The sequence below is a fragment of the Ammospiza nelsoni genome, chromosome 11, assembly GCF_027579445.1.
Source record: "Ammospiza nelsoni isolate bAmmNel1 chromosome 11, bAmmNel1.pri, whole genome shotgun sequence".
Taxonomy (NCBI): Eukaryota; Metazoa; Chordata; class Aves; order Passeriformes; family Passerellidae; genus Ammospiza; species Ammospiza nelsoni.
Genome location: NC_080643.1, coordinates 8,347,643 through 8,375,096, shown reverse-complemented (window position 1 = coordinate 8,375,096; position 27,454 = coordinate 8,347,643). Strand labels below are relative to the sequence as shown.

The 27,454-nt window shown below is 44.1% G+C and overlaps 1 protein-coding gene across 3 annotated transcripts in view; it reads right to left on the bottom strand.

The window, feature by feature from the left end:
- Positions 1 to 9,929: 9,929 nt before the first annotated feature.
- FHIT (fragile histidine triad diadenosine triphosphatase) overlaps positions 9,930 to 27,454 on the bottom strand; it is a 517,032-nt gene continuing 499,507 nt past the window's right edge. For all 3 annotated transcript variants that reach the window (XM_059480066.1, XM_059480067.1, XM_059480068.1), the window contains 2 exons: positions 17,595 to 17,698; positions 9,930 to 10,245 (listed from right to left, as the gene is read on the bottom strand). In XM_059480066.1, coding sequence (XP_059336049.1) covers positions 17,597 to 17,698 — 102 coding nt within the window. In that variant the 3' untranslated portion in view covers positions 9,930 to 10,245; positions 17,595 to 17,596. The remainder of the gene's footprint in view (positions 10,246 to 17,594; positions 17,699 to 27,454) is intronic.

Genomic DNA, 27,454 nt, shown 5'->3' with positions numbered 1-27,454 from the left:
TCAGCTGTGCTCAGCAGTGCCCATCTCACTTGCCCAGAAGGTCTGGGGAAGTCCCCATCTCTGTGAGCTGCTGCTGCTGCCCCTCTGTTCAGGAACTGTGACTAAGTGCCCCAAACACCCTTGGCTGAGCTTGTGCCTGAACATTTGTATTTGTTTCTCTGTCCCCTGATGCCACTCTACAAACAATGAGATTTCAATTCCCCCTCTGCCACCCCTGTGAGCATTTCCTGGCATCTGGCTGTGTTTAGCCTGACAAACAGGGAGTGTGCTGCAGTCTGTCCTGAGGGAGATGCACAGGTGTGCACACACCCAGGCTTGCTGTCTTGCCACTGTTAATTTTCCCTCATTTTCCTGACAGTCAGTGTCCCAGCCTAGTCCAAAAGTGGCTCTGGAGAGGGGCTGGGGACAGGGCAGAGCCAGGTCCCTGCTGCAGGGCCAGCAGAGGTGGCTGGGCCTTTGGAGAGGACACCCAGGGTGGAAAGGGATGCTTTGCTTCTCAGCTGCTGGATTTGACCAGAAATCTTCTGTTTAGTGTTTGTAGCACAGATACTGATGGGTTATTTCATCTGCAGCCTGGTTTACATCAGGAGAGGTTTGGAATTCAGTGTTCCCTTCCCTTCTGGTTGGGGGACTCAGTGGGGCTTGAAGTGCTGCTGGATAAATTCAGGATGGGGCAGTAACTGGAAACTCAGCTGGGCACACACACCTGGGCAGCTCAAGGCAGTGACACATTCCTGCCTACATGCAGCCAGCCAAAGCTGTTGTGTTGATTTTCTGCTCCCTGGAAAGACTTTTATTTTGGCCATTTTTTCATTTATCTCTGGCTCAAAATTCATAAGTGCTTGACCACCCAAGGAGCTTTGCAACTCCACCATCTGCATTGTCACTCAGCAGGCAGGTCCCACCTGCTCCAAATCAGTTTAAAAGGAAAAAAACATCTAGGAAGGAACTGGAAACAGAATTGGATGAAAAATATGTTATTAAAAAGAAGAAGAATTAGCAGAATCTAAGTGGCATAATGAAAGAAGCTTTGGCAATAAGGGAAGCTGTGTGAATAGGTCAGGAAGGGAAGGATGAAGGGACACTTGCTGAGATTTAGACCTTGGGAGGAAGACTTTTCAAATGCACAACTTCTACAAACACAGGGCATGAGGAGGACCAGGAGACTGGAGGGAGAGCAGCTGGCTCAAAGCACAGGGCAGGAGTATATGAACAGGTTATGTGGCCTCTTCCTCAAAGTGGGAAAAATACCTGGCTTTTGGATAAGGAGGAGGATTTGGAGCAAAACTGGAGGTTAAGAAAGATGTGCAGAAATGAAATCCCAAACACATGAGCCCATGCTGAGCTGGATTTTATAGATTCTGGTCAACCAGCAGGAACTTACAACAGGACATTTTTGGGGTATTTTATGTAAATAAAGTGTTTGCTGGGTTTATTGGGCACCTAAGGAGCAGGCTTGGGTTCCCAACAGCAAAGAGTAGGCAGTCTTTCTCCTGCAGTTTTCAAGGTGGGTGCTTGACCATTTTATAAGTTCAGGGGTGGATTTTGTACAAGCAGTGAGTCCCATGTGCAGGTATTTAAGAAAAGCTTGCTGGGTCTAGTACTGAGAGCTTGGTCACATTTTTCTGAGAGAAAGCCCATTTACAGAGACATGAAGGCAAATGTGATAAAATGCAACATGATTTATCAAGCAAGATTAACCTGAAATCCCTAACTGATCTTGTAGATAAAGGAAATCCAACAGTTCCCTTCCTCCAGGATTTCAGTGAATCCCCTGCTTTTGTGCTCTGAATGTCTAACAGCAAGTCGTGCTGGAGAAGATGGGGATTAATTAAATAACTCAGAAATAGGTGAGGAATTGGCTAATAGGGCCCAGTAATGGTAAGAGAACTTTTTCAAGGACTGGGCTGCAGCTTTGATCATTCTGTATCAAAAGCTTCAGCAGAGGAACAGGGCTGTTTGCTGAGGGAATCTGGTGGGGATGATGGCAAACACACAAGGAGATTTGGGATATTTTAGTGAAAGGACCTGGAGGAGCATGAACACACAGGAGCTCAAAACTGGTACAGCATGGTAAGAGGCACTCCACTGTCCCCACAGCCCCATGGCAAGAGGGAGAACATTCAGTTTATCCCATGTGGTGCACCAAGGCTCTGAAATTCCTCATGTCCTGCTCCATCCCTGTGCCTGGAGGCTTCTGCAGCTGATGCTGGATGCTGTCAGATGTAAAAAGCTGTGACATAATCCAGCAATGCTGGTGGTGCCATGCCTGGTTCAGCACCCCCTTGTTCACAGCTACCAGGGAAACCTGTCACAGCCATGCTCTGGCTTTCTCGCTGTACTTCTCCCTGCTGTCACCCATCTCTCTGCATGCCTGATTTCTGACTAATGTAAATACACACCCCCTTCTTTAGCATAATTGAATACTAATTCCTTAATATGTGTTATTTTCCACTGTATCTCCATTTCCCTGCTATCCATCTTAAGAGTGCCAACAATTGCTATCACTGTTTGACTGCTGTGTGTATATAATTAGAACAGTTGGCTCAGGTAATTTCTTTTTTTCTTCTTTCAGTTCCTTCCTCTGATTTCCTCTAGTCTGCCTTTTGGGGTTTTTCTTCATTTCAGGCTTTTTGGAGGAAGTTTTCAAAGCAGGCTGTGTGGCTTTTAACTCTTCCACCCATTGGATTGGGGTCACCAGGTGCTGAACCCTCTGAAACCTCTGAGTTTGTTACTCTCCTGAGCAGCCAACTCCTCTCATTCTCCATTTCTTATCCCTGAGGCTCTAAGTGGAACTTTGTAAATGTTGTTTCTGCAAGTGAATTGCCTGATTGAAGAAATTGCCTGGCTGGTTTTATTCTCCCACCATTGCCAAGCATCTGCTGGTGTCCAGCTCACCCCCAGTGTGCCCAGGGAAGGGACATGCCAGGACCTGGATCTGGCCTGCCCATCACCTCCAAGCCATCCTTGCTTCAACAACAGGCAAAGGAAAACACCCAGTGCCTGAGGGATTCATGTGGAGACACAAAGCAAACCCACTCTGGAGAAATTCCCACTCTCTCCCCATGTCAGAATTTGTCTTGAAAGATTTTCTTTCACAGGGAAGTACCTGTTTAATTACAGCTATTGCAAAGACAGTTAATAGCTGATGAACACAGCAGTATATTTTAATTGAATATATTGAGCACTCTGAACAAAAAGCACAGCTCTTGACCTTTCTCATGAGTGAAATGTTAGAACAAGCTTCTCTACATTCTGAGCCCAGGGAGAGCAAGGAGGGGACCACCCACTGCTGTTAATGGAGCCACCCATGTAAATCCCTTTATGACAGCTCAACAACGGGCTGCTGAATGTGCAATTAGTTTCATTTCATACAGTTATTGTTCATCTTGGAGGGTAGAAAAGTGGGAGGGATGCTTTGGTTAAAGCAGAAAGCTCCAGGTTGCTGTCTCTGGCCACTCCAGCCTCAGCCATCCCACAATAACATTTTGTTAATGTCTGGAAGACTTTGGGTGGTTTAATGCTGGTGGCTGCAGTTTGTCATTGCAATGGGACAGATCTGTGAACCAACCACCCTCTCCTGCCCTCCAGGATCAGGCCAAGACAAATCCAGATTTATGAAGGATGCCAGGATGCCAGGAGCTGCTGCCCCAGTGCCCACCTGGGTGCAGGAGCTGCAGAGATGTGGGACCCACACCCCTCCCTGTCTGCTCACCCCAGCCAGCTTCTTTATTGATTTCTAAGCCTGTGATTAAAGTTTGCTCATGCTGTACCTTCCTGAATTGGCACTTGGGTCCTTACTCCAGCAAAATCTCCCATTGATCCGTGCTGGAGCTCAGGCTGAGCGAGCCCTCAGGGAGCAGCTGTATATTTGCAGTGTGGTGCTCTTCAGACACATGACAATTTCAGCACAATTTAGGAACATTAAAACAGCATTACCAGTGTGTCTTTAGCTGGCCATAAATAGAAACCTTGACTTGTCTACAGTGGTTTGATATTCCAAGCTAGACAAGAACATTTAGTCCTGGCTTGCAAGCCATTTTATCACCAAAAAGAAATTTTGTAGGTTAGGAAAGTCAAGAGCTTGTTCTTGCAAAACTTCAGCCTGTGTCTGTGAGCTGCAGTGAAGCTGCATCTAAAATTCAAGTGCAGCAAAAAAAGGAAAAGCTCTTTTTAAGGCTCATTAGTGATGGCAAAAAGATACAAAAAGACCAACGCCATTTTACACTTGTAAAAATACCCCTAGCAGATTCATATTTTTTAATCTTCAGTACAAAAGCTCTGTAACTAAGGCATAAGTTCCCAATGACTAGCTAACCTTTTTTTCTATAGCCTCTGGCATTAAAACTCTCAGTGAAAAGACACTTTACAGCTACTTCGGGCAGTTCATTTTCTGTCAATCAACTCTTAGGCTAGAAGTATAAAGGCAGCAATATGACAAGATTTCTATTTTAATATCTTTACTCTTGATAAGATAATCCTAGAGGAACGGTGGTGATCAAATATTTACAGGCAGTGCTCACTGACACAGTCTATTGTAAAATTAAATACATAAAATTATGTGGGGATAATGTTAATGTTGTGATAGAAGGACAAAAGGCAGCGTGCTCAAAATGAAGGTTGACTCTTCTTAATATATCCTCTGAGGCAGGACCAGTGCTGCTGGCATGGGGAACAGAAGAGCTGCTTTCATTTCACATTTTGTGACCTTTCCCTGCTTTTCAGTAGCTTGTTTGCTGTTTAAACACATTTGCTTACTTAATGATCTTGATTTTTAGGCATGTATTTATTTGTGTGTGTGTGCTGGGTGTCTCTCTGAGATGCACTGCATGGCTGATGGGGCCTGGCAGAGAGCAGGATCTGGCACTGAGCACCCCCTGGGAGCCCAGGCTTGGTCCCAGCCCAGGCTGGGGCTGTGCAGAGCAGAGGGCACAGCCTGGGGGCACAGGAGGGGTTTTGTTCTTTTTCCACTCACTGCATCAGTGAGGGAGAGCAGTTCTCTCTGGGGAGCTCTTCCTGTTGCCCAGGACAGGTGCAAGTGCCCAAATTCCTGCTTTTTTTCCTGCTTTTATTGACCTTGAGACTGAGCAAATGCACTCAGGGAGAAACCTTTGCAAATACATTTTTTTGTCTTCCCCTTCTCTCTCTGCATTCCTGGTGGGACATAAGGTGACCTGAAGGCCCTGTCCCTGTCTTGGCTGTCCCCAAGGAGCACTGGCAGCACCACAACACACCAAGGCTCCTCTGCCACTGCTCCTTAAAGGTGCCACTGCTCCCCAGTGATGCTCAGCCAGAGCACAGGGAAAATGAAGTGCTGATTTAGGCTGAAAAGCCAGTGCTAGCTAATATGGGAAATTACTCCAGCAATCATCACTCTTTTCCTGTCACTATGGTGACAAAAGACATGACAAAAGCCTGAGCAGAAAGGTATGGTGACACAAGTAGAGAGGGACAGAGCAAATGCTTGGCAGCTGCAGGTGGGTCAGGACAGAGCCAGGAGGGCAGAACAGGAAGCCTGTGCTGGAGCCATTGCTGCTGATGGATGCAGTTTGGTCCCACACAGGGTCTGCAAAGTGACACAAGTACTAAACCCAAGTGCACCAAGTGTCACAGCCAATGCAGCTACCACAGACAAAAAAATATAATAAAATATAATAAAAATATTAAAAAATTATAATAACCTGAGTCGTACAAGGCTTTCCTGCCACAGCTTTGATCCTAATGCACAAACCATTGATTTTTGCACCACCTTCCTTCCTCTGCAGGACCTGTTTGCCCCCTGCCCTAGGGGGTTCTGCAGCCCCCTCCCCACAGTGCAGCAGCTGAGCATCCTTAGGGGACACAGAGGGACTCTGCTCTCCCCAGCCAAAGCCATGTTCACCTGGGATTGGGAACAGCTGTCCAAAATGAGTGGGAAGCACAGGGGGCATGGCTGGAGGCAGCCCAGCACTGTGAGGAGCAGCTGAAGGGACTCTGGCTGCTCAGCCCCCTGTCTCTGCAGCACTGAGGCCCTTCCAGCACCCCCATCTCACCATGCACAGAGACAAGGTACCAGCTCCCAGATGCCCAAACAGCAGGCTGCTGTGCTGCTCAAGCAATCTATCTAAAGAATATCTTCTGAAGAAACTCCAAAGAAGAAACTGGGCAGTCAGAGCAAAATGTGCAGGTCCAAGGACAACTTGCTCAGGAGTCTCTGGTGGAGAAGGTGCCAGTGTGTTGGTGCCAGTCCAAGCCTGGGGGCCAGGAGGAATCACCAGCAGATCAAACAGCATCCAGTGTCTTTGCTACTTTAAGCAGAATTTTTATTTTCTTGAAGTCAAAGGAGGAAAAAAGGTGAGGAGGAATGGGGGAGCAGAAGAGGGTTCTGGAGAGAGAGGTGGGAAAATTCTTCATCCTCAAACACACCCTCTGCCCCACCTCATCTTTTTTCTTTCTTTTTTTTTTTTTTTTTTTCAGGAGGGAGCAGTGTATTTTCCAGCAGCTCTACTCATGAGTGATTGTGCAGAGCTGTGCTAATGGGCTCTGCCAAGCTGTGGTCACCCTACAGAGCTATTGGCAGGAGAGGTGGCAAGTTGGAAAGGACTACAAGGGAACTCTGCATGATATTTTTTGATGAGCTGATTATTCAGAAATTTCACAAGAGCTGAAATATATCACTCTGCTCTGAAACTCACAGCCCTGCCAACACACAGGACAGCTTACATGAGCAGCAGCATTTTCTCCTTCCCAGAGCTGCTGGCCTGCACGTCAGGATGCAGGAATTGGACAAGGCTTTTCAGCAGCCATCGACCACAGTGACAGTGAGAGCTGGGGAGTGGATGGGAGGACACAGAAAGCTGGCATAGGAATTATTTTGAAACTTTCATGGCTGTCACTGTGTGGGTATTTGGGCTTGAGAGTGTTTCATTAGCTCTGTGGGTACTGGGCATTTAGATTTTTATTGCTTTATGGCTGGGTATGAGATCACCCTGGATTCCATGTGGATTCAGGTATTTTTATTTCAGCAGTGCTCAGTCCCTGGCCACATTTCAGGGTACTGTCACATGCCAGGAGCTGACCTTGACTCCCCCCACTGCATCCAGGACCTGCTGTCTTGGCATCAGCCTGAGCCTGCAGCCCAGTCAGGCTCCCACAGATCCAGAAGAACATTTCCCTCCTCTCCAGCATTACCTAAAAACAAAACACTGGCTTATTCAAGCACAGCATCAAAAGAGAGCCTGATACCTGGGGGGTGGGTGAGTGTGTGCTGGGGGAGGTTGGAAGCAGCAGAGGTTTCTGAATTAACACCCAAAGTCCTCAAGGAGCTGACACAGCCCATCCCCAGCCCATTCACCTGTCAGCTCACACCCATTTTGGGCTGCCTGGGGTGGTATCAGCTGTCCCATGGAGAACCTGGAGCTGGTACATCTGCATCTGGAGCAAGAGCAATGCTGAACTGCAGAAGGACAAATAACAAACATCCCCATGCTGCACTCACAGCCTTTGCTGAAGGCACCTGAGCTGCCTGGCATGGCAGTGGATGCATGGGCTGATGTGTCCCCATCAGATCAAGCTCCCAATAACCCATCTGCTCTCCCGTGTGTGTCCTGAGTCACCTCTTCTGCAAGTTCCAGGGCACTCAGAGGACGTGTGGAGCTCCCAGGCTGCCCCTACAAGTCAGTGAGGAGAGCTGTGGCTGAAGCATATCTGGTTTACTCATGGAAAAAGAGGCACACAGCCCTTGCAGCCCTTCAGAGGAACTGCTGCTTCAGGAAAAACTCTTAGGAATTGAAAACATTTGGGAAATTTCCTTCTGTGTAAGGACAGGGAATGAGGGTCTGAGCTTAGGAAGTCACCCCAGTGGGACCACTCCTCTTGTGCCACATCCATCTAAGCCCCTTCACTGGTGATCTTTTCCATGTTTCCTGCTTTGGGTGAGAGAGCTCAGCACTGCAGCATTCCTCAGTCCAGGCATGACCCCCGTGAGGGTGAGAGATGAAGGCTGAAAAGGACAAAGATGGTTATAAAGTTCATCAGTGTCTTCAGCACAGCATCTCCTCACATTTCCAGCAATGGCACCTCTGCATACAGCTCCTTGCCCATGGAAAATTAACTCTGTAAGAATATATAAATGATCCAGACAGCATCTTCAAGGTCCATATCTTAAAAAAACCACGAGGGTTTACTCCACATACTGCTGCAGGATGTCATGTACTTCATGATCTGCCTTTTCTAATCTCTCCTTATCTCTCCAGTCCTTTCTCATGTCCCTCATCTATTGCAAATTCCCTTTTTAAGCTGGAGCGAAGCACATAAATATTTTCATGCTGCATAAAGAGGTTGTTTTGTGCATAATGTTACAGGAGGCCTTTTTTAAAACCAGGACCTTTAGTGCTGTGATAACGGGCTCCTCATTTACACAAATGAAATCTTCCATGGAGCTCAGCACTCATCTGCTCTGCAGCCCCCATGCAGGATGGCTGGCACAGAGCCTGCTCATCACAGGCGACAGAATTAATACAGAATATTCCATAATAAATAGGAAGCCATTGAGCAGCAGGTTTGAAAATGTAACTGATGCTGAGGTTTTTCTTTAGTGTTCCCCAGCAGCACAACCATTGTCTTCCTTCTGTGTGAAATCACAGCAACTTGAAATGCTGAAGTGCAAAAGGACAACCATTTATGTTGGCCCATTTGCCAGCATCTTTGACCATTCTGTCTGCTCACCTTACCTTCTCTGTTGCTTCTTGTTCCCTGACCTTCATTTCCTGTTTATTCAGCCCTTGCTCAGGGTCTAAAAAGTGCAGACTCCATCAAAATGGAATTTTCATTTTTTCTGCACAGAAAAAGAAATAGTGTTACAATCTGTACAGTTTTTAAAAGGGCTAATGGAAGATACTGGTGCCACACTGGGTCATGGTAAGTCTTTGAATCAAAGTGGTTTTCAGGGGCAATATTTAAATAGCATGACAGTAAAAACTGGAATCAAACATCAGTGATTTTGCTGTAGTATTTCTATTTAAATTTGACAAGCATAAAGACTTCAAGCCAATGGACTGCATGGCTCTGCAGCAGAGAGCAGAGGGAGACATGGTGAAAATGATGAGAACTCATCCATTGTGCATTGTCATAGTGCTCAGGTCAGGCTGTAACCCTCCAGGACAGACCATCATGGAGCAGCTGAATTTGTTCTGAACATGATCACACTGTGCTGCCAGGCAGGCAAAGCTCCACCAGGCTCTGGTCTGGACCTGCTCGACCTCCTCAAGCCCTCAGGCAGGCTCTGCACCCATGGCCTCCCTCAGCATGACTCTTATTGAAAGACTTGGGGGCATTTTGTTTTCATCCTGACTTTGTGGGACACAGAAAGCTTTGGCTGTTTGCTTCCCTGCAGTTCCAGAGGAGGATTATGGGTTCTCTTTTCATGCACATCTTACAGACTCATTTCTTCTCTCTTCCATCTGTTGTTTGACTTCTTTTCCTGCAATCAACAACTAACCCACAGTGGGTTTCTTCCTGTGCAGGGTTCTGAGCACAGCATTTCTTGCCCAGGGATTGCTCCATGTGTTGTTTGTGACTGGAAGCAGCCATTCCTGCCAGCCTAACCCTAATGTGATTACTATCCCATGAGCAACTTCCCATATTAATTGTTTTACAGAAGTGTTTTGTATCCCTTAAAACTCCAGAGGCCTTTTCATAATGCATTAAAAGAACAGAGAAAAAAAGATCTCAGGAAGCTTAATATTTCTTGGTATAGAACTCACCTGAAGAAAAAGCAGCTTTCCAAGTTTATCTTGGCTAGTCTGTAACAAAGTCTGGGTTTGTATGAATTGCCACACTGCTAAAAGATCTAATTTTTCTATGATAAAATAGCCTACATACAGTAACTGAATCAAAGAGCACAACATGGAGTAAACACTTTATAATGCACCTAAACACAGTAGCTACCTGATTTTCCTGGCACTTTATTTCTATTTAGGCCAAGGGACAATTTAAAAAAATTCACTCCCAAGTACACAATTCAGAAAAATATGAGTTACAATTCAGAGCAATATTTTGAACCAGTGCTGTTTAGTTGTCTTAGCTGGAATTCAACCTTGATGATATCCAAAGGTCCAATAAAATTTTTCATGGAAGAATCCCATATTTGTAGAACATAAAAAAATTGTCAAGCTGCAGCTCCAGGGCCACTGAGAACTGGAGAATGAGGTTGTTCTTTCTGGGGACTTTCTGGTGTCGTGGGATGTGTTCCAAGCACTTTGTTACCTGAGAAGTATCAAACATAACAGATCATTACATATAATAGCAGCTTTGATCTTTGTTAGAAAGACAAAATGTGAGGCTGTTTATTACTAACGACTTAGGTGCTCATTAGTGTGTTCTGACAGGAGTCACTGACAGCAATAGGCAAAGGGAAATGTTCAGTGTTAAACCCCCACACAGCTCATTGCAGCTCCTATTACATCCCCAGCAACAGAGGAAGGAGAAAAGCCTTGCACAGAACTATTTTAAAATTATTTACCAGAGCAAGAAAGAGATTTGTCCTATTTCTTATCTGCTTTTTCAATAAACTGCACTTGCAAATAATAGTAATGCCTGCCTTTCACATCAGGCTTTTCATTCCCAACTCACAAAGCACCCTTGGACAGAGGTCAGGATCATTTTACAGAAAACAAACATGAAGTGAGGCCACCTCTCTGATGTCCCTGAGTGAGACAGCACAGTCCCCAGCTCTGCTGACCGCTCCTCATAGGAACAAAGGATTAGAAAGGGCATCTTGTGTCATCAAATCCAGCTTCTTACTCTTCAAATCTATTTTGCTGTAATAGCCTCATGCAAGACTCTTTGGGGCTCATGATCTCTTATATAAACTCCCACAAATAATCTTTCAAGACTATCATCTCTTGTTTATCCTCCTCCATCCCCACCATGTGATGGGACTCTGCCTAATGCCAAGGAATTACACACCAGTGATTTGGGACCATCACCCAGAAAATGCCCCCACGCTGGAGAATGGATGGGGCATTTCTTGCCATGTCTGCTCCAATTTTATGCATCTCTTGGTGGTCCATCCTAGTAAAAGCCCTGTAATAGGTGCCATGACAGATGTGAAGGTGTTCTTGAAGCAGAGAAATAGAAATGCTGAGAGCCTGAAGCCGTGGAAGTTGTGTGTGAAATCCCTGCACAAACCCATGGCACAGGTGCTACTGCAGTGGCAGCTGGAGGCTTGCAGCAGCCCCAGGTGCTGACACAAGTGGGGCATTTGAGTTTATCCCTGACATTCCTCTGCTTTTGTGTAGAGACTGACACCCTGGCACACGACAGAGCCTCAAGTACGCTCAGTCCATCACCCCCTTCCCTTCTCAAATAACTACTTACTGCAGGAGTTATTAATGCCTTTCCACCTACACAGCCTGGATACCGACACTCACACAAAGGCAGTGCTGAAGCTCTGAGGTCATATTGAGCTGCTGGTTCCAATGTCTCTCTGGGCAGTTCTATTGTGCAGCAGCTACAGCAACAGGATACCACCATACAAACCTTTGCTAATAATGGAGCATGAAATAGGCTTTTGGCTCGGTATCTTCAGTTTTGTACCTTCACTTCAGAGCATGTTTAGAGCTGGCTTCAACACTGGGGAAATTAGCTTATTAAACACAGAGCTGTTACCCAAGTGTTGGATGAGGGCACGGCCCCGAACTCGCTCCCGGGGCTGCGCGCAGGGCTCGGCTCTCGCCGCTGTTGTGGCTGCAATTCCCCAGCCACCCACTCCTCTGTTTGATTGTCTCTCTCTCTGAAACATATGTTTCCCATTCCCACATTTCGAGCAACAGTTTCCATTGTGAGCCCCTGGTGAGTGACAGTTCGATGGCAGCCTGTGAATCGCTTGGCACGGATTTTGCTTCGAGGAGGGTCTGGATGCTTGCGAGGAGCATCCTCTGGCAGCTTTGGGGGCAAGAGATTAGCACCATTTCAGCACAGGTTTGGGTGTAAAAAAGCCCAGTCACAGTTGATATCATCCTATTTGAAGCTCAGCGTTGTCCTGCACCTCAGCTCTTTCACCCCAGGTCCTCAGACAAATGTCCACCACCCATGCTCAGCTTCCCCATTTCCTCTCATGCAATGTGACACACCAAGCTAATGATGAATCAAGAACTGATCCCACTGACAATATTTGATTTTGACAGGCAGCCAGGTGGGCATTCAGGATGTGGATGTGCAGGTTAAGAGAACATTTGGCTGTCAGCTTCCTTCACCAACAGTAGCACATTTGCTGCTTTGCATTTCTGCTCTACAATCGTGTCTGTGTCCCTGGCCCTGATGTTTCTACTGTAGCCATAATTACAGGATCCAAGCAGTGCGGTATGGAATTCATGTACTGGACAGCTGAATTAAATGGCCATCTATAGGGAAATGTATTAACTTTGTATAATAATGTATAAAGTCCAGAGAATCAGGTGTATAACTTTCAGGACAGTACTACTTCCAGCCTCAAAACAGAGCCGTGGAAAGAGTGTGAGGGGGACACCATTGCCTCCCACAAGACGATGACATTTCATTTATAACTCCAGCTAGCTCTCCTCTAGCTCTGTTTTCATAAGAAATAATCACATGCTTCAACCAGAAAATAATCAACCCCAACACTGAGGCTGCTGTGCTAATGTACAGCACATTTATTTGGGGAAGCCTTTTGCCCTGAGCTTTCCAGGCTGGGTGTCACTGCTGTGCAGTCACTGCACCACTTCTGGCTGTTTACACCTTGAAGAGGTAATGTAATTCCTGTATAAACCTTCTCCCTGCTGCAGAGTTGGAGAGTCTGGATATTTTACACTTAAAAAATACCAGCAAGGGCAGATTATGTTTGTTGGATTTGTGTTGACAATTAATTTTCCTTGCATCCCATTGAAATGACAAAAACATTATATGTACTTACTGCAGAAAAAAGAGAATTTTGGGTGGAAAAGCACAGACCCCATGATCTGATCCATCTTCTCTTTGCTATTTCCAGCTACTTAAAGCATAATGTCACACTGAAATGCACACTTGGAGTGCTGCATTCTCTTCTGACAGATTTTTATGATATTTTTCAAGGTGACCTTCATAAAATGTGTTTCTTTTGAAGCATATACTTCATTCTCAGGTCATAATAGTTTCACACAGGCAAGCAAACTGCCAGCTCCTGCTTTCTAATTAATGCTTCTTAGAGGCTTCTGAGTGGGGGATATAATTAATAGCACTTAAGTCTGGAGTGCAGGGAAATCTATAGCAGATTATTGGGATGTGTATTTACCTCAGGATTACACACAAACAGCTCCTAGACCATGTCCTCTGGGAATTGCCCAGCCCTGGCACCACCTGGCTCTGACTCCAGTGTAAGCACTCAAAAGGTTGCTCAGCTTTAATAAGTGAGGCTCTGAAAACACTGAGGGTTTGTGCTTGCTGCAGCCTTGTCCCTGCTCCCATTTCCCATGGCACAGCCTGCTGTGCTCCTCAAAGCTCCCTGCTTTGCCAACAGGCAGCACCAAGTGCAGAAAATACCCCTGACCATGCCTGTGGTGCCCACCCAGGGCACAGCCTGCTCTGCAAGTGCAGGCACAGCATCTTCTGGGACAGACTGTCCTCACTGCATCCCACATTCACCCTGTGGATCACAGACACAGCCATTTCTTTGTGGGTCTGTGCAGTTTAAAGTACCAGAAATGACAGGAGGGTTTTTCTTGCAGTAAAACAAGCAAAGATGGGTGTTGCAAGGCATTTTGTCTACTTGCCTCAATTTAAGGGAAGTGATGGGATTGCTCTGGTGTTCACTCTCATGCATGCAGCAGGGATTGTCACACTCCAGAGGTGCTGGAGCAGCATCAGATGCAAGTCAAATTGCCAGTTTAAATTCCCCCCTGGCCAGCTGCTGCTATCAGGGGTAATTTCCCTGCTGAAGGCAATAGAACAGCATTTTTTCACACATGCAGAATCTTGGTGCAGAACAGGCAGCTGTGAGGCAGGATGAGTGCTCTCAAAGAATGAGTGGGGGAAAAAAAAAAAAATAAATTTATACTTTTTAGAAAAGCTGGAAAGACTATATTATCCAGAAACATTGCCAGACTGGGGACAAGGGGGAGAACTGACATCAGAAATCCTACAAGACTGTGCAGGACACATTATTTGAAGGGATTTCTACAGGAATTTGGCATGTTTCAGGACACAAAATATTCAAGTGGTTAAGCAATTAAAAGCTATTGAATATTTGTAACTCCAAGCACTTGGCAACAGAATATCACTGTCAACTTCTTTATGCAAAGGGACATTTTGACATTGTACTTAAGACTGACTACTTTTCTAATGGCATAAAAGTATTACTTCAGTTATGCACAAAATAGGAAAACTACTGAAACTTGTGCAGCCTGGTTCTTTCTTCAGAAATAGCAACACAGAGTGAAGCTGCCTTTGAAGAGAAACATTTTTCACATACTATCTGAAGGTTAAAGTCTTTTAATCTTTAGCCTTTTTGCTGGCATGTGCAATTTAAAATGCTCAAAACAGACTATCAAAACACCCAGCTATACATAGCTAGAAAATTCAAAAGTCACATCTGAAAATAGGCCTGGAAATTAGGGTGCTGCATCAAATCCTGCTCTTTGAGTAGGGACCTTTTCCCTGTGCATCCACCTCAAAAAGCAACCAAGTTATCAAACACAGCTGACCAGAGGACAGAATGAGGAACAGCTCCCAAAGAGGCTGTAAAGAGGTAAAATCTTTGTGCTACTAACAAGAGAGTGACTAACTGGGGAAATTCTATATTAAATATCCTCCTCCCCTAGAACGTTTTTTTTTCCTTTTCTTTCTCTCTTCCAGAGCCACATGAAGTTCTCCTGAGCTCCAGCTCTGCAGGCACAGTTCTGTGAGCAGAAAGAACAAGTCCTTCTAATGAGTTGGGACACAGTGGCATGGGGACACCCAGGGGAAGAGCAGAAACACATAAAAAGCACAAATTCACTCGCTGATATTGCACACACAGATAAAATATTTAAAGATAAGCCTTTTCTCAAGGGTGGAAACTTAGCAAGGCTAAATGTGTTCATTTCCTTAAGCAAGTGGGTGGATATTTTGGGTCATCTGGGGACTGATGTAGAAGCACTTAACTGTAGTTAGTCAGCCAAGAGGGAACAGCACCAGCAAATGAAGTAGGGAGAGAACTAAGAGCTGCTTGACTTATTCATGTATTTATTAGGAAAAAGTTACTTGCAAGTCCTTCTTGATTAGATAGTCTCTAAATACATGTAAAAGGTGCTACTGGACCTAGTCCAATCATACAGGAGTTGTAGCAGGTGGAGAAGAACTTGTCATAAATGTGAGGGTAGCTGGAAAAGCCCTAAAGCACAGCTCAGCCTGCCCAGGCTAAGCTGGCTAAGCTGGGCTTCTTTAAACAAAACAATGAAGTACAAAAATAATGCATAAAGCCTTAAAAATTGCTATTTATTAGCTGCAGAACACCCACATTCAGCTCTTTCTGACTTTCCCTATGCTGCATGAAAAACCCTCAAGTCAAGTGTCAGGTAAACCCACAAATGGCAAAATAAATCCTTTGTAGGTGAAATGCTAAAATAGCTTCAAAGAAGAATGCATATAACCTTGTTAATTTGCCAAAAGTTTTCAATCGTCATTGCTTTAGAAGCAAGGTTAAGAGAAAAAACAAAGGCTGAGAAATGCAGAATGCATAGATATATCTTTATCTCAGGTTCAGAGCATTAAACTTCAGAAGCAAAATAATGTTGGGGAGAAGAGATTGACAGTGATGCCCAATGTTGGGAATCAAGGGTTGGAAGGACTAGGCACTCTCATGATAATGATGCCAGGAAGATTTAATTTACCAGTTTGTTCTAGGAAAGGTAATGACCTTAATATCACGGGAAACGTATCAAGAGGTCATCCATGCAGACACACACTGACTCATTTTCATAATAAATGGAAATAGATGTCCAGCCACACCAATTTGCTTGCAGGAAAAGATTTATATCATCTATCCAGCTTGTGTTTAGTATCAGAAGAGATAAAGAACATTTTATTGATATGTGGGGATTTAATTTCGACCCCTTTGAGAATCTCAAGGAAAAAAATGCATTTCCAATTTATTTCTGACCAAAAAAAAAATCCCCCCAAAACCTACCAAATCAATAAAGGGAAACAATATCACACTGGAATAGGGATGTACCATTTTCCCCTAAGTACTATTCATTGGTTGCTGGGCCATAGATGAAGCACCACATAATGCCTCTGTTAGAGAAGAGTGCTTACACATGCATTACCAAGGATATGCTCTTCCTGCCTGAGTAATTCACATTTCAGCAGCATATTTCTGAGAAGGTGAAAAGTGGGTGTCTAAGTGCAACTCCAGCAGCCCCTGCAGAAATGTGACTGTGTAGCCCAAACCCTGGAGGTCCCAGCTGCTGGGGAGGAATTTCCTCCCCAGATGGGAATAAATGTGTTCCATGGCTTTTTCTGTGCACCCACAGAAGGGCTGGCACAGCTACTTTGGCTGGAGGAGACAAGAGCATGGTCACGATGCAAGAAAAAAAAAATGGAAGGGGAAATCTGAGGAACTCCAAATGGAGTCATCCAAAATGCCATCCAGATAGCATTTGAGTTTGCCATTTGAATGGCACAGGAGATGAGAGCTGCCACCTCAGTGTGCCACCCCTACAATGTGGGGTTTAGCTCAAGATTTCTCAAGCCAGGCTGCAAGCAGTGAGTCACAGAGAGAGAGGAGGGTTATTTCTGGGATTTTGGTTCTACAGAGGAAAAACATGAAACAGCCAGAAATGACAGAGAAGTGAGAGTGCTGGATGATGGCAAACAGCATATGGGGAGCAGGGGAGAGGGAGATTTGGCATCCTTGCTGCAGTATTACATCCCAGCCCAACTCACATTGATCTCCAGGGGCCAGTTCATTTCTGCAGGAAGAATCTGGCTCCTGGGACTCAAGGTACAAAATGAAAAACTCTCAATTTCTAGAGCACCAATGTTAGTGTTTGCCAAGTGTTTTCTCTTTTCTATTCCTCCCTGCAAATCTTTCTTTTTCTTTTAAGGTCAGTGGAAAATTTAGCAGAACAGGCAGTTTTCCAGCAGGCTTGGTTTTGGAAGTTGAACTGATCAAATCATTTAATACTTGAGAGGTGAGGTTAGAATTTATGCCCTCTATACTGAATTCTGATGCAGTTTTGTATGTATAGGTGCATACGTATATGTGGTTGTACACAGACACAGCAGTTTTAGCTCTGTGTAGAGGTACCAGGGCTGTTTTCTATCCTTAAAACAGAGGGAGGATATGTTAGGTTAAAGACTCCTCTTCAGTAAATGCTGATGATTCTCATTTCTAGATGCACCATTATTTTTGCTGTCTGGAAACAAAATGCTGTAGGATGGTGCTGATTTGTTCAAGAAGGAGCATCTCATTTCAGCCACTGCTGGAGTGCTGTGACCTTTTGGAAACTACACAAAACTAAGAGCTTTGTTTTCTTTTGTTTCATTCTAGATATTTGCCCTGTTGCCTTCAAGAAGCCTCTGGAGGCTTGAGCAAAGGCTTGGGTGCTGCAGGAGTAAGTCAATGGTCAGATCATTACCTCTAATTTTCCTGGAAATATTTCTTCAGAATTTCTGCTTCAGCTGCCATTTCTTCTTCTGTCCTCCACTTGTCAGGGGAATCATCTTTGTCGTGGCGCTGCAGCTTTTTGAGGGAGACAAGAAAAAAAAGTCAGTTTATTATTTTTCCAGTTTTAATGTCAAATTTAGGGCAATCAATCTAACTATTCCATGTGCCTTCAGGATGGATGGACCTGGTAATGAAGAGAGGAAGGCTGAAGGCTGCTGGTTTGGAGTGGTGACAGTGGCTGCATTTACCAGGACAGCACCAGGTGCCAGGGTGTGACAGGCAGGGACAGGCTCAGCTTGGTGGGCTGATGCTCAGACACTCTGTTGGTAATTGATGCAAAGCTGGCAGATAAATCAACAGGAAAACACTCAGGTCCTTTGAAGCACCCACCTCACCAATGGAGTGAGCTGGACACCTTGTCACTATTTCCTGTGAATTTCTCTGTCTTTTCCTCTGCCCACCTTTCCTATCAAAGACCTATTGTGATAACAAGGCCCTGTTGCAAATGTTTCCCACCAGCAGTTTATATTAATATTTTTTTCATTCCTTCTCTGCATGCAAGTTATCAATCCTTCCCTGCAATTGCTGAAAGCAAGACACATCCCTGGTCTAGAAACAAAACCTGCTATTTTAAGCATAATTATATTTAATTGATTTCTTGGGAAAAAAAAGTATAAGAAACATATAATTTTTGTGTCCAACTGGCACACTATGACCACAAAAATTTGCTCTATCCCATATGCAGGAACTGTTACATGAGATTGTCCCAGACATGATAATTTCTTCCTTTGCCACTCAAGAAGAAGGGAGCAGCTGACAGCTTTGCTGCTTTCCTGAAGAGGGAAGCTCCACATTAGGGTAAATACTGACACTTGAGTGACTGTTTGTGCACATGTCCCTTCAAAGAACGCCTGACACTTGTCAAGTGAAGGCAGCATTTACGCCCGACAGCAGAAACATTTACTTAACAGACCAAGTGTTGAGATTCCAGTGGTTCCCTAGGTTTAGAGCACAGCACAGACTGCATTAACAGCACCAGTGCTTCTAAGGAACTTCATATCACCAACTTCCTCTTAATGTCACAAAAAAAAATTTGAAAACTAATGATATTACACCTCTTGTTCCAGGAAAAATTATAGTATAGAAGATAAAGTGGTGAAAAAAAAAAAAAAAAGATGAAGCCATGATGAAGCTCCAAGCAAAGTGTATTACTGGATATGGAATGTTTAGCAATAAACTAGGATTGTTAGCACACCTCCAACTCACAAACACTTTTATTTATGCTATGTTTCTCCTACTCTGAATTTTGCTGCCAGCTAGAGTCCCATGTAGCTTTACACTATGCAGCACAGATTTCCCCCTGCTCAGCAGATGAAGCTGCATGAGAAAACCATTTCCTTTCATGCCAGTGCAATGCAGTAGCTGTAGGCAAATTAAAGTGTATTACTGTTTGACTCAGAGAAGACTAATCTTCATTGTTACATTAGTGCTAAGTATGTTATAAATCCATCTTGTAAGAATGCCACAGAATGAGAGAGAAAGATTTAAAAGGCAGGGACTGGTGCAGTGTACACACTGTCAGCACATGCCCTGGGTCCACAGGTCTCTGTCACCCTCTGCTCACACCCACAGGGTGTGGAGGCACCACAGCTGACCTGGCCATGAGGTATTGGAAAGAGTATCCATCATCCTGTGCTTTCTATGGACTGGGAATGCTCACACCTCACAAGAGAATGCACCAGGACAAGGCAAGGGGAGGTAAATCTGACTGAGGTGTCAGCTGTTCTCTGAAAAAAGCAGAGTTTTGTCATTCAGCCTAATGCTGGTAGGAGGTGCAGCAGGCAAAAGCTGGAAGGCAAGGGAGACCTGCCCCTGCTCCTCAAGGTCTCTTTGTTTAACCCAGAATTGCTTTCAGTGACATGATTTGGCTGCTGCTCTCCCTTCTATCTCATTTCTGCACAATCCAGGTGAGGCTGGCTCCATGTGGAGAATGGTGAAATGAGGGTGTGACTGGTAGGTGGTGATTCTTTTTTTTCCTCTTAAAAAAACCTGAAATGAGTAGTAATAAGGAGGGTTAAACTGCAATGGTTGTTGTTGTTGTTGTCTAAATTAAAACTGCGCAGTTACAGACCACAGTGACTTCTCAAAGCTGGCAAAGGTGAGGGTTCCTTCTGCTACATAACTGCTAACCTTTAAAAATAATCAATCTTTGAGGTTAAAACAGATGTATGGAGAGCAGCAATGAATCCTGAAACTTGCCTGGAAGCCCAGCAGCCCTGGCTGCCAGTGCACAGCCCCAGGACACAGAGAAGCCCAGCCAAAATACTACAGAGACTGTCTTAATCTCTCTTAATTAAAACAAACAAAAACATTTTACATGAAGTAAAAAATTTATATAAAGTATGATTTTACATAAAGTAAAAAAAAAAGTTAAAAGTAGCTTTAGCTTACAGAGGCCCTCATGAGGAGAACTGAACGCGGCTGAAAAGTTGTAAAGCTGCATTCAGGAGAGGAGAACATAGATATTGAAGTTTTAAATTGTACTGATTTAGAATTCAGGTGGGGAACAAACACAACAGTTCATACTTGTTTCTTGGGGACTTCTGTGCATCAGAGTGTGCTCATGTTGACACACACATCCAAGTCCCAGCTGTGAATCTTTGCAAACGTCTGACTTGTATTGAAAGTTTGGATTAATTTGAGGAAGGAACACTCTCTTGCACCTCGAGAACACTCCAAGGTTCTGCTCAACCTAAATGGCAATAAAGTGCCTCTATTTGCCAGATATCAATTCATTAAAAATAGCGATTTATCCATCTTTCCTACCCCTGTCAGAGTAAAAGCTGGATAAGTTAGGCTGACATCCTTATTCAGATACATCCAAACACAGACTAGTTGAAGTTTGTGATACTTTTTGTACAACAATTCTACTTCTGCAAACTCACAGCACACCAAGGCAAAGTGAGCCTATAAAACCTTTTCTGTAGGGCTCCAAATTAGTTACCATTTTAAAGCAGCCAGTACTTGGCCTGTTTTCATAAGAGGAAGGTGATGCAAAAGCATTGCACCAGGTGGACAAAATATTTTACTGCAAAACTCCAAAAGTTCCAAATTCTCTGAAACCAAACCTGTTTGTAGAGACTCGGCAGGAGCATCTCTGAATCCTGAACATCAACAGGAAGGTGAGCAACGCCCTCAGCAGAGCCTGGATAACTCCCAAAGGAGGGAACAGGATGAGAGAGCACAAGCAGCCCTTTTAGACAGTCTGTATTATGCTAAGTTTTTCTTTTAATATTCTGAACCAGCACTGGGACACACATTAGTCAGGTCTCTAATCACAGCTGCCCAGCAAATCACACACTGGATCTGCTCAACATTCCTCAAGCACCAAGGCTCGTGTTTGTAACTCCAAACATCTTCTTGCCTTGCAGTACAAATAAATGCACTATTTCTAAGATATGCCCTTCTTCAAGCAGATCATTACTGATGTCTGACTTCTTGGGCTTCCTGATAAATTATCCTCTTCTTTCACCTCAAGCAGAAAATGCTCTTCCACCGATAATCTATGACTGTCAGTCTTGATTACATGTAAACAGTGGAGCTCTTTGAATATTTCTGCTTGTGAAAAGTGTTCATTTTCTCACTCATGTCTCCCAATGTGAGATACTGGCAGACCTGACAGCTGTGCTTTATGTTATTTTATTAAAGTTGCTAGTGCTGCAGAATGGGCTATGTTTTTATCACTGCAATTCTTAAGGGAAAAACAATATTGTTTTATAGCACATTCACATTGGGGGACCTCTCCTTCTTGCCCTTTGTGGAGGAGCCCAGAATTCTCAGCAGAGCAGACTACAGGGGACCTGGGTCTATCACTGGCTGTTTCTTGAAGTGATATGTATATTATTTTTTTTCTACTTATGCCATAACATCATCAGCAAAGCAACCTGTGTAAATACAGAGCACTAGCCAAAATTATTGGGAAAAAGCTTTTATGGTAGTTAGAACTATTCTCACTCCCCGTGAATATTTACAGTTGATAGTTAAGAGTTTATAACCTCCAATGCATTTAACTAAAAGAAAAATTATAGTGATGGAGAGTAATTACACAAAACTGCAGCAACATAACAAAACTCAGCTGCTTCAGCAATTATAAAATATAGTATTATCAAAACCAGCAGCTACCAAAAAATAGAAAGAATGAATTTTTGCCAGTGGCTTGAATCAGAGATCGGCCATTACCCAGCTGCTGGTGTTCATTATTACCAACACATCTTGGGATATCCAGGCATCTTTTCTATAGTTAAATCACACTGTGGTGAAATATTCAGAGTGATTTCTCAACATCAGATTAACACATGAACCATGCATGAGGAGGCTGAAAAATCTAATTTCTTCTCACCAGTAGTAACCATTTCCAGAGGGTGGAGACAAACTTTATCCCAGGGCTGCTGCTACACCTTGCTTCCCCCAACAGAGTTGTGACCCAAACACTGCAGAGCACACCCCTGCTCCTCTTCTTGCACTGCAGCTGTGGGGCAGCTTCCACCCCATGGGGGAAAACTCCTTTGGTGATAGTGGGATAGTCCTGGTGATGGCTTCCAGCCATGTAAGCCTCCTCTGCTACTGCTTTTACAACTTAACTCCTGAATTGTTTCCTTTGCCCTGCTCCCCCTGGTCTTGACCTCTTTGCTCTTTTCCCCCAGTGCTTTCTTTCCTTTCACTTCTCTTTGTATTTCACTTATAACCTCAGAGTAAGACTTCATTTCCACCCCACTGCACTCTGTGATTAAATGCAGCATTTACTGCTATTATCTGCACCTCCTGCTATGCTCCAGCCTTTCCTCACTCTCTGCTGCCTTGCTGAAAGGAGTGTGAGCTTTTTGGTAGGTGCCCTCCTCTGCCAGTCTGAGCCTCCTGCCCCCATCCCATTTGCCTTCTGCTGTGCCTCAAGTCCTGACTTGACTTGCAATGTAAAATGAAAGAATAATGAATGAAGCACAGCAGTTTCACAAAGCAGCTTCTCAGGGATGCTGGAACCACATGCCTTTACACATCCTGTTCCACTACCTGGGAAAAACCATGGGGGGAAATCCTTGCAGCAGCTCCTAGCCCTGGGCTCGTCTCCCAGCTGAGATCACCCCAGTTCTGCCCAGGGCCCAGGAAAGGCAAGAACAAGGCAGAGAAGGAGCCCAGCAGGCTCCCCCTTGAGCACACAAACACCCACCAGACTCTGTGTTAATGCAGGGCTGGAGGCCCCTCTGCCCCAGCAGCTGCTGTGGGATCAGCACCCCTTTCCAAGCCCCTTTCCCCCTCCCAGCCGCCGCAGCTCAGGCAGTTCAGAGCTTTCCACATCTCTGGGCCCGTCTCCATATTTAATTACAGCTACAAAACTGCTGTAATTTAATTGCTCTAATTTACAGTGAACACTGCAGAAAAAACCCACAACCTATAATTTTCTCATCTGCTGACTTTGCTTATGATTCTATATCGTACAGATATCTGTGTTTGCATGAATCTGAAATCCCTGATTTTGGGGTGGGTTTTACATGCTGCATTAAATCTGAATTATTTAAGGAGATGGGAAAAAAGCCTAAATTATCTGCATTTTATATGAGGCAATTTTTAAAGTATCTACTGGAAAATCCTTCTCCAATTGTTTTACTGCTTCTGCATCAAATATGCTGCTACCTCCCAGCTGCTGATATTGCTGCAAAGCACATATTCCATTGGAAACCTCAGTTTATCAAAAGTGTGGTTTAGAGTGGTGGTTCTTTACCCTCCTGTCGACTCTTTGTCATAGTGACTGCAAATATTTTTTCAGTTTTATTGTTGTGCTTTGAGGAAAGACTTGAACCCCACACTTCACATATGAATAACTACACCCTATTTAGCACTTAGATGAAGAGAATTTTGTGAAAACACGTAAAGGGTAAGTAAAACCCTTAAGCATACATGTTTAAGTGCTTGGCTAAAATAAACGCTGCAAACCATTGTTTCTAACAATTCTGATAAGAAAAAAAAAGACTAAATATAAAAGGCATCTTAAGAAATTTGCTTTTGAAAATATAAAAGACAAGCAAGCCCACAAGCAGAATGACAGTTGCACAGAAAACACGTTTACCATTCAGTGAAATATGTAGATTGCACTCTGAAGAGCTCAGATCTTGACATACTTCCAGTTTGGCTCCAACTGAGATAAAATTCTTGGAAAGTGAGCACATTATAAAGAAGAGACTTGAAGGAATATCCACTGGGCTAAGAAGCCTTGCCAAAGACTTGGGGAACTGCTATTTACAACCTGATTTGAATCCAGGCAAGAATCTATAAAAGTGTTTAGATAGATTTTCACCATGCCCATTATCATCCTAATTAGCAGATAATGTTAGAACACCTCTGTAGTTTTCCTCACCTGGGAAGAGAAGGTGGATTTTTGTGGGGAGCTTCCTAATGGCCTGGGCTACAGAGGGCTGTCTGCACATGAGAAATGTGTCACACAGGGACCTGGCTAAGAAATGGCAATGTCATCAGTGTGATAACATTGGAGGAAACCTTATCCTGCGTGCACAGCCTGTCATGCAACATTACTCATTTGGAAAAAGGCTATTTTTAATCAAGGAAAAGCACTTTAATCAAGGATAGAGTCAGTGATTCAAAAATTTCATGCAGGTGCATGCATTACTTGACTGAAAGGCGCTTCCCAAGAGGTCAGAGCTGCAGAGAGATGTGCATGTCCCACTCCAAGAGCAGAGATAACCTCGAGGTACCTGAATCAGGGTGATGTATTCTGGCTCCTGCTGCAGTGAGTTTCAAAGTCACAACTCCCCTCAGTAATCTTCTTAACTTTAGACAAATATTTGCCATACTCTCAATAAGATTCACGACATGCCAAGGAAAACACATGTGTGTTAAGGAGGTTGATTTGGTTTATTTGCTTTCTTTGTCTTTTTCTGACAGCACAAAGGATATCAGCTGCTGGGGCTGTGGCATTGGCACAAAGCCAGCTCACCACCAAGGGGAATGGGAGCATGCCCTCATCTCCAGGGGGGAGTTCCACCTCTCTCACCACATCTCTGGGATGTGCAGGAAGAGCCCATAGTGGTCAGAGAGTATTTCCTCTTCTCTGGGGAATTTGCTTATTGCTATTAAAAAAATTCCTCACCCTGCAACACTTTGTGAAATGAAGATGAAAACATTCCATCAATGTGTTCTGGAGTAACTCACACTCTGAGTCACTCCCTCCACTGGCTGTAGGAGGATTTCAAGGAGACTTCAGGGTCTGAAATGACACTGTGGTGAACCACAGGGGCTTCACAGCCTGATTTTGTGTGTGCTTCTCAGGGCACCCCTCAATCACCAACAGACCATCACAGGATGATCCTGCCTGCTCTGCTTTCCCAGGGCTCAGGATCACAACGCTGGATAAAGCTACATCCCAGGGTCAGCCTTTTCCCCCAGGCACCCCTCAAATACTTCTCTGGCTTTCAGCCTTGCAAGGCTACTTCACCACCTAGATTGCCTCCCTGGGATTTAGGCAGCCAATGCCCTCTAGTAAGTAGGTAGTAAAATAGGTTGAAGAGTAAATTGCTCTCATTTAACATTCACTCAAAAAAATATGGCTGCATTTATTATGCAGCATATTGTTTTATATACTGTTTTGTTATAATAAGTCATGTTTAAAATGTCATGACATTTAAATCAACAGCAGTAAGAGGGAAATGCTGAAAAAGAGCAAGATGATCAAAAAGAATCTGAAAAATCCTGGTGAGTCATTATGGGCCAAACACTCTCATTACAGTGAAAACAGTCACAAAAGAGCTTTAAACTCACCCCTGAGAAACTCACTGTAGAGAAACCCTCCCTGCCCAGGTCTCTGTGTCCTTGTGGTGTCCCCAGGTCTGTCACAGCTGGGTGGTGGCAGCGGGCTGTGGCCAAGGGACTTGGGCACCTGCTGCAAAGTCCTCCTGGTGCTCTGCATCCCCTTGCAGGTTCATCCTTGCTCTGGCTGCCCTTTGCCCCTGAGCCACTGCAGCGCTCTGGAAATCTCTTGCATTTCCACACACCTTGGACCTTGTTAATGCCATTGGCTCAGTGAGAGCTGGGCTTCAATGCCTGTGCTGTCATACAAATGAACTTTGCAAATAATATAAAAGGCTAATATAAAAGACTACTTTAATGTGGCTTCCTAGCCTTTGAGGAGGCACAGAGCCTCCCACATCTACTACTGATGAGCCACATGCACAATGGCAGGTTTTCACCAGGACTTTTAATGTTAAAAAAGAAGAGTGAGGATCAAAGGAGCTGCTCTGCTCCTGCAGATTCACTGCTCCTCTCTTCCATCAGGTCTGTGCTCATGTGCCAGCATCCCTCCCTGCTGCCTCCAGGCTCCCTCACCCCCTCCAAGGGAAAAAACAACAACAACAACTTCAACAACAAAACAGATGGCAATGCATCGAAACATTAAACCCGATACCTGAGCTGTACCATGAATATTTCACTGAGGAATGGGGTAGAAAAGACAACAAAATTACTTTTTCTACCATCTTAAGGGATATCTGATCTTGTAATTGCTATAGACACATTGAAGAGACAAGAGAGAGGCAAAGACTATTTGAAAGAAGTTGTGTATATTTTTAAAAACTACTGTCTCAATGTTCCCATCACAACCTGCCAATATGAATGACATTTACTTTTGCTCTGAGAAATTAAAGAATCTCTAAAAGACAGACTGCATTAAGAATCTATTGATATTCCACTGACCTAGTGGGATAAGAACCAAACAAATTTTATCAAGGGGAAATGCCCCAGAGTCTGTAAATTCATTTCTTAAAGTAGCAGCAGGAAAAGGGAAGAAAATCTTCAATACCTGGAACAGTTTTTAGACCCAGTGGAGGCTCCCATATCTCAATGATCCAGTGGCATATATGGGAGCAGAATTGGAGATTTCAGATGGCCAACCCCCTGTTCCAGTTTATCCAGCCCATTAATATTGCTGTAAAACTTATGCAGGAAGTTGTCTTATTAAGGGGCATCACAGGAGGTTTTGCCCATGTAATTTTTTCCCTATTGTACAAACGTCACAAAGATGTATTTGTGTTGCAGTGTTGGCCTTCTGTTGAAATCCTTCTTCTGGGGAATAAGTTGTACCCACATAATGCCCATGCAGAAAAATAAGGATGGCATAATAGCCATGGAATAGAATATTCTGAAATTAATTTAAGTGAAGGGACTGTGAATTTGTGAAGAATTAATTTTAGCTGGATAGACTGGCAGTTAATTAAGGCTGGTAGCTTCTACTTGTAGAATGGTGTTTTTGATGAAAATATATTGAAAATATTATTAAACTGCCTAGGAAAAAACAGTTGCTATTCCCCATGCTAAAACCTCCCAGACATCCCATGTTTCTATGTAGAAATCATAAACTGATAGCATTTGCATCACAATTATTATTTAATATGTAGACTTCAGTACCATTGCTTTTGGACAGAATTAATATTAAAACCTTTGAGCACAGATATTTTAAAAACACTCATCTGAAAGTCACAGGAACTTTTTTAGTTTGCAATATTTTTGCAAGTTCTGTTCTGGTGATGATACCCTGGCAGCAGATCACCACCTTCTCTTTGCATAATCCACAGGACATGCTCCAGAGCTACAGAAAATCCCACACTGCTTGGAGGGGGAGCACATCACCATGCAGGATGGAGGGTAGGAAAGGTACAAAGACAACCTAAAGCAACCCAAACACTCCCAATTTCCAGAGACAAAATAGTAATTTTGTGTGCTTTCAGCTCAATCAGTTTGTTCATGCCTTAGGAAACAATGAGATCAACG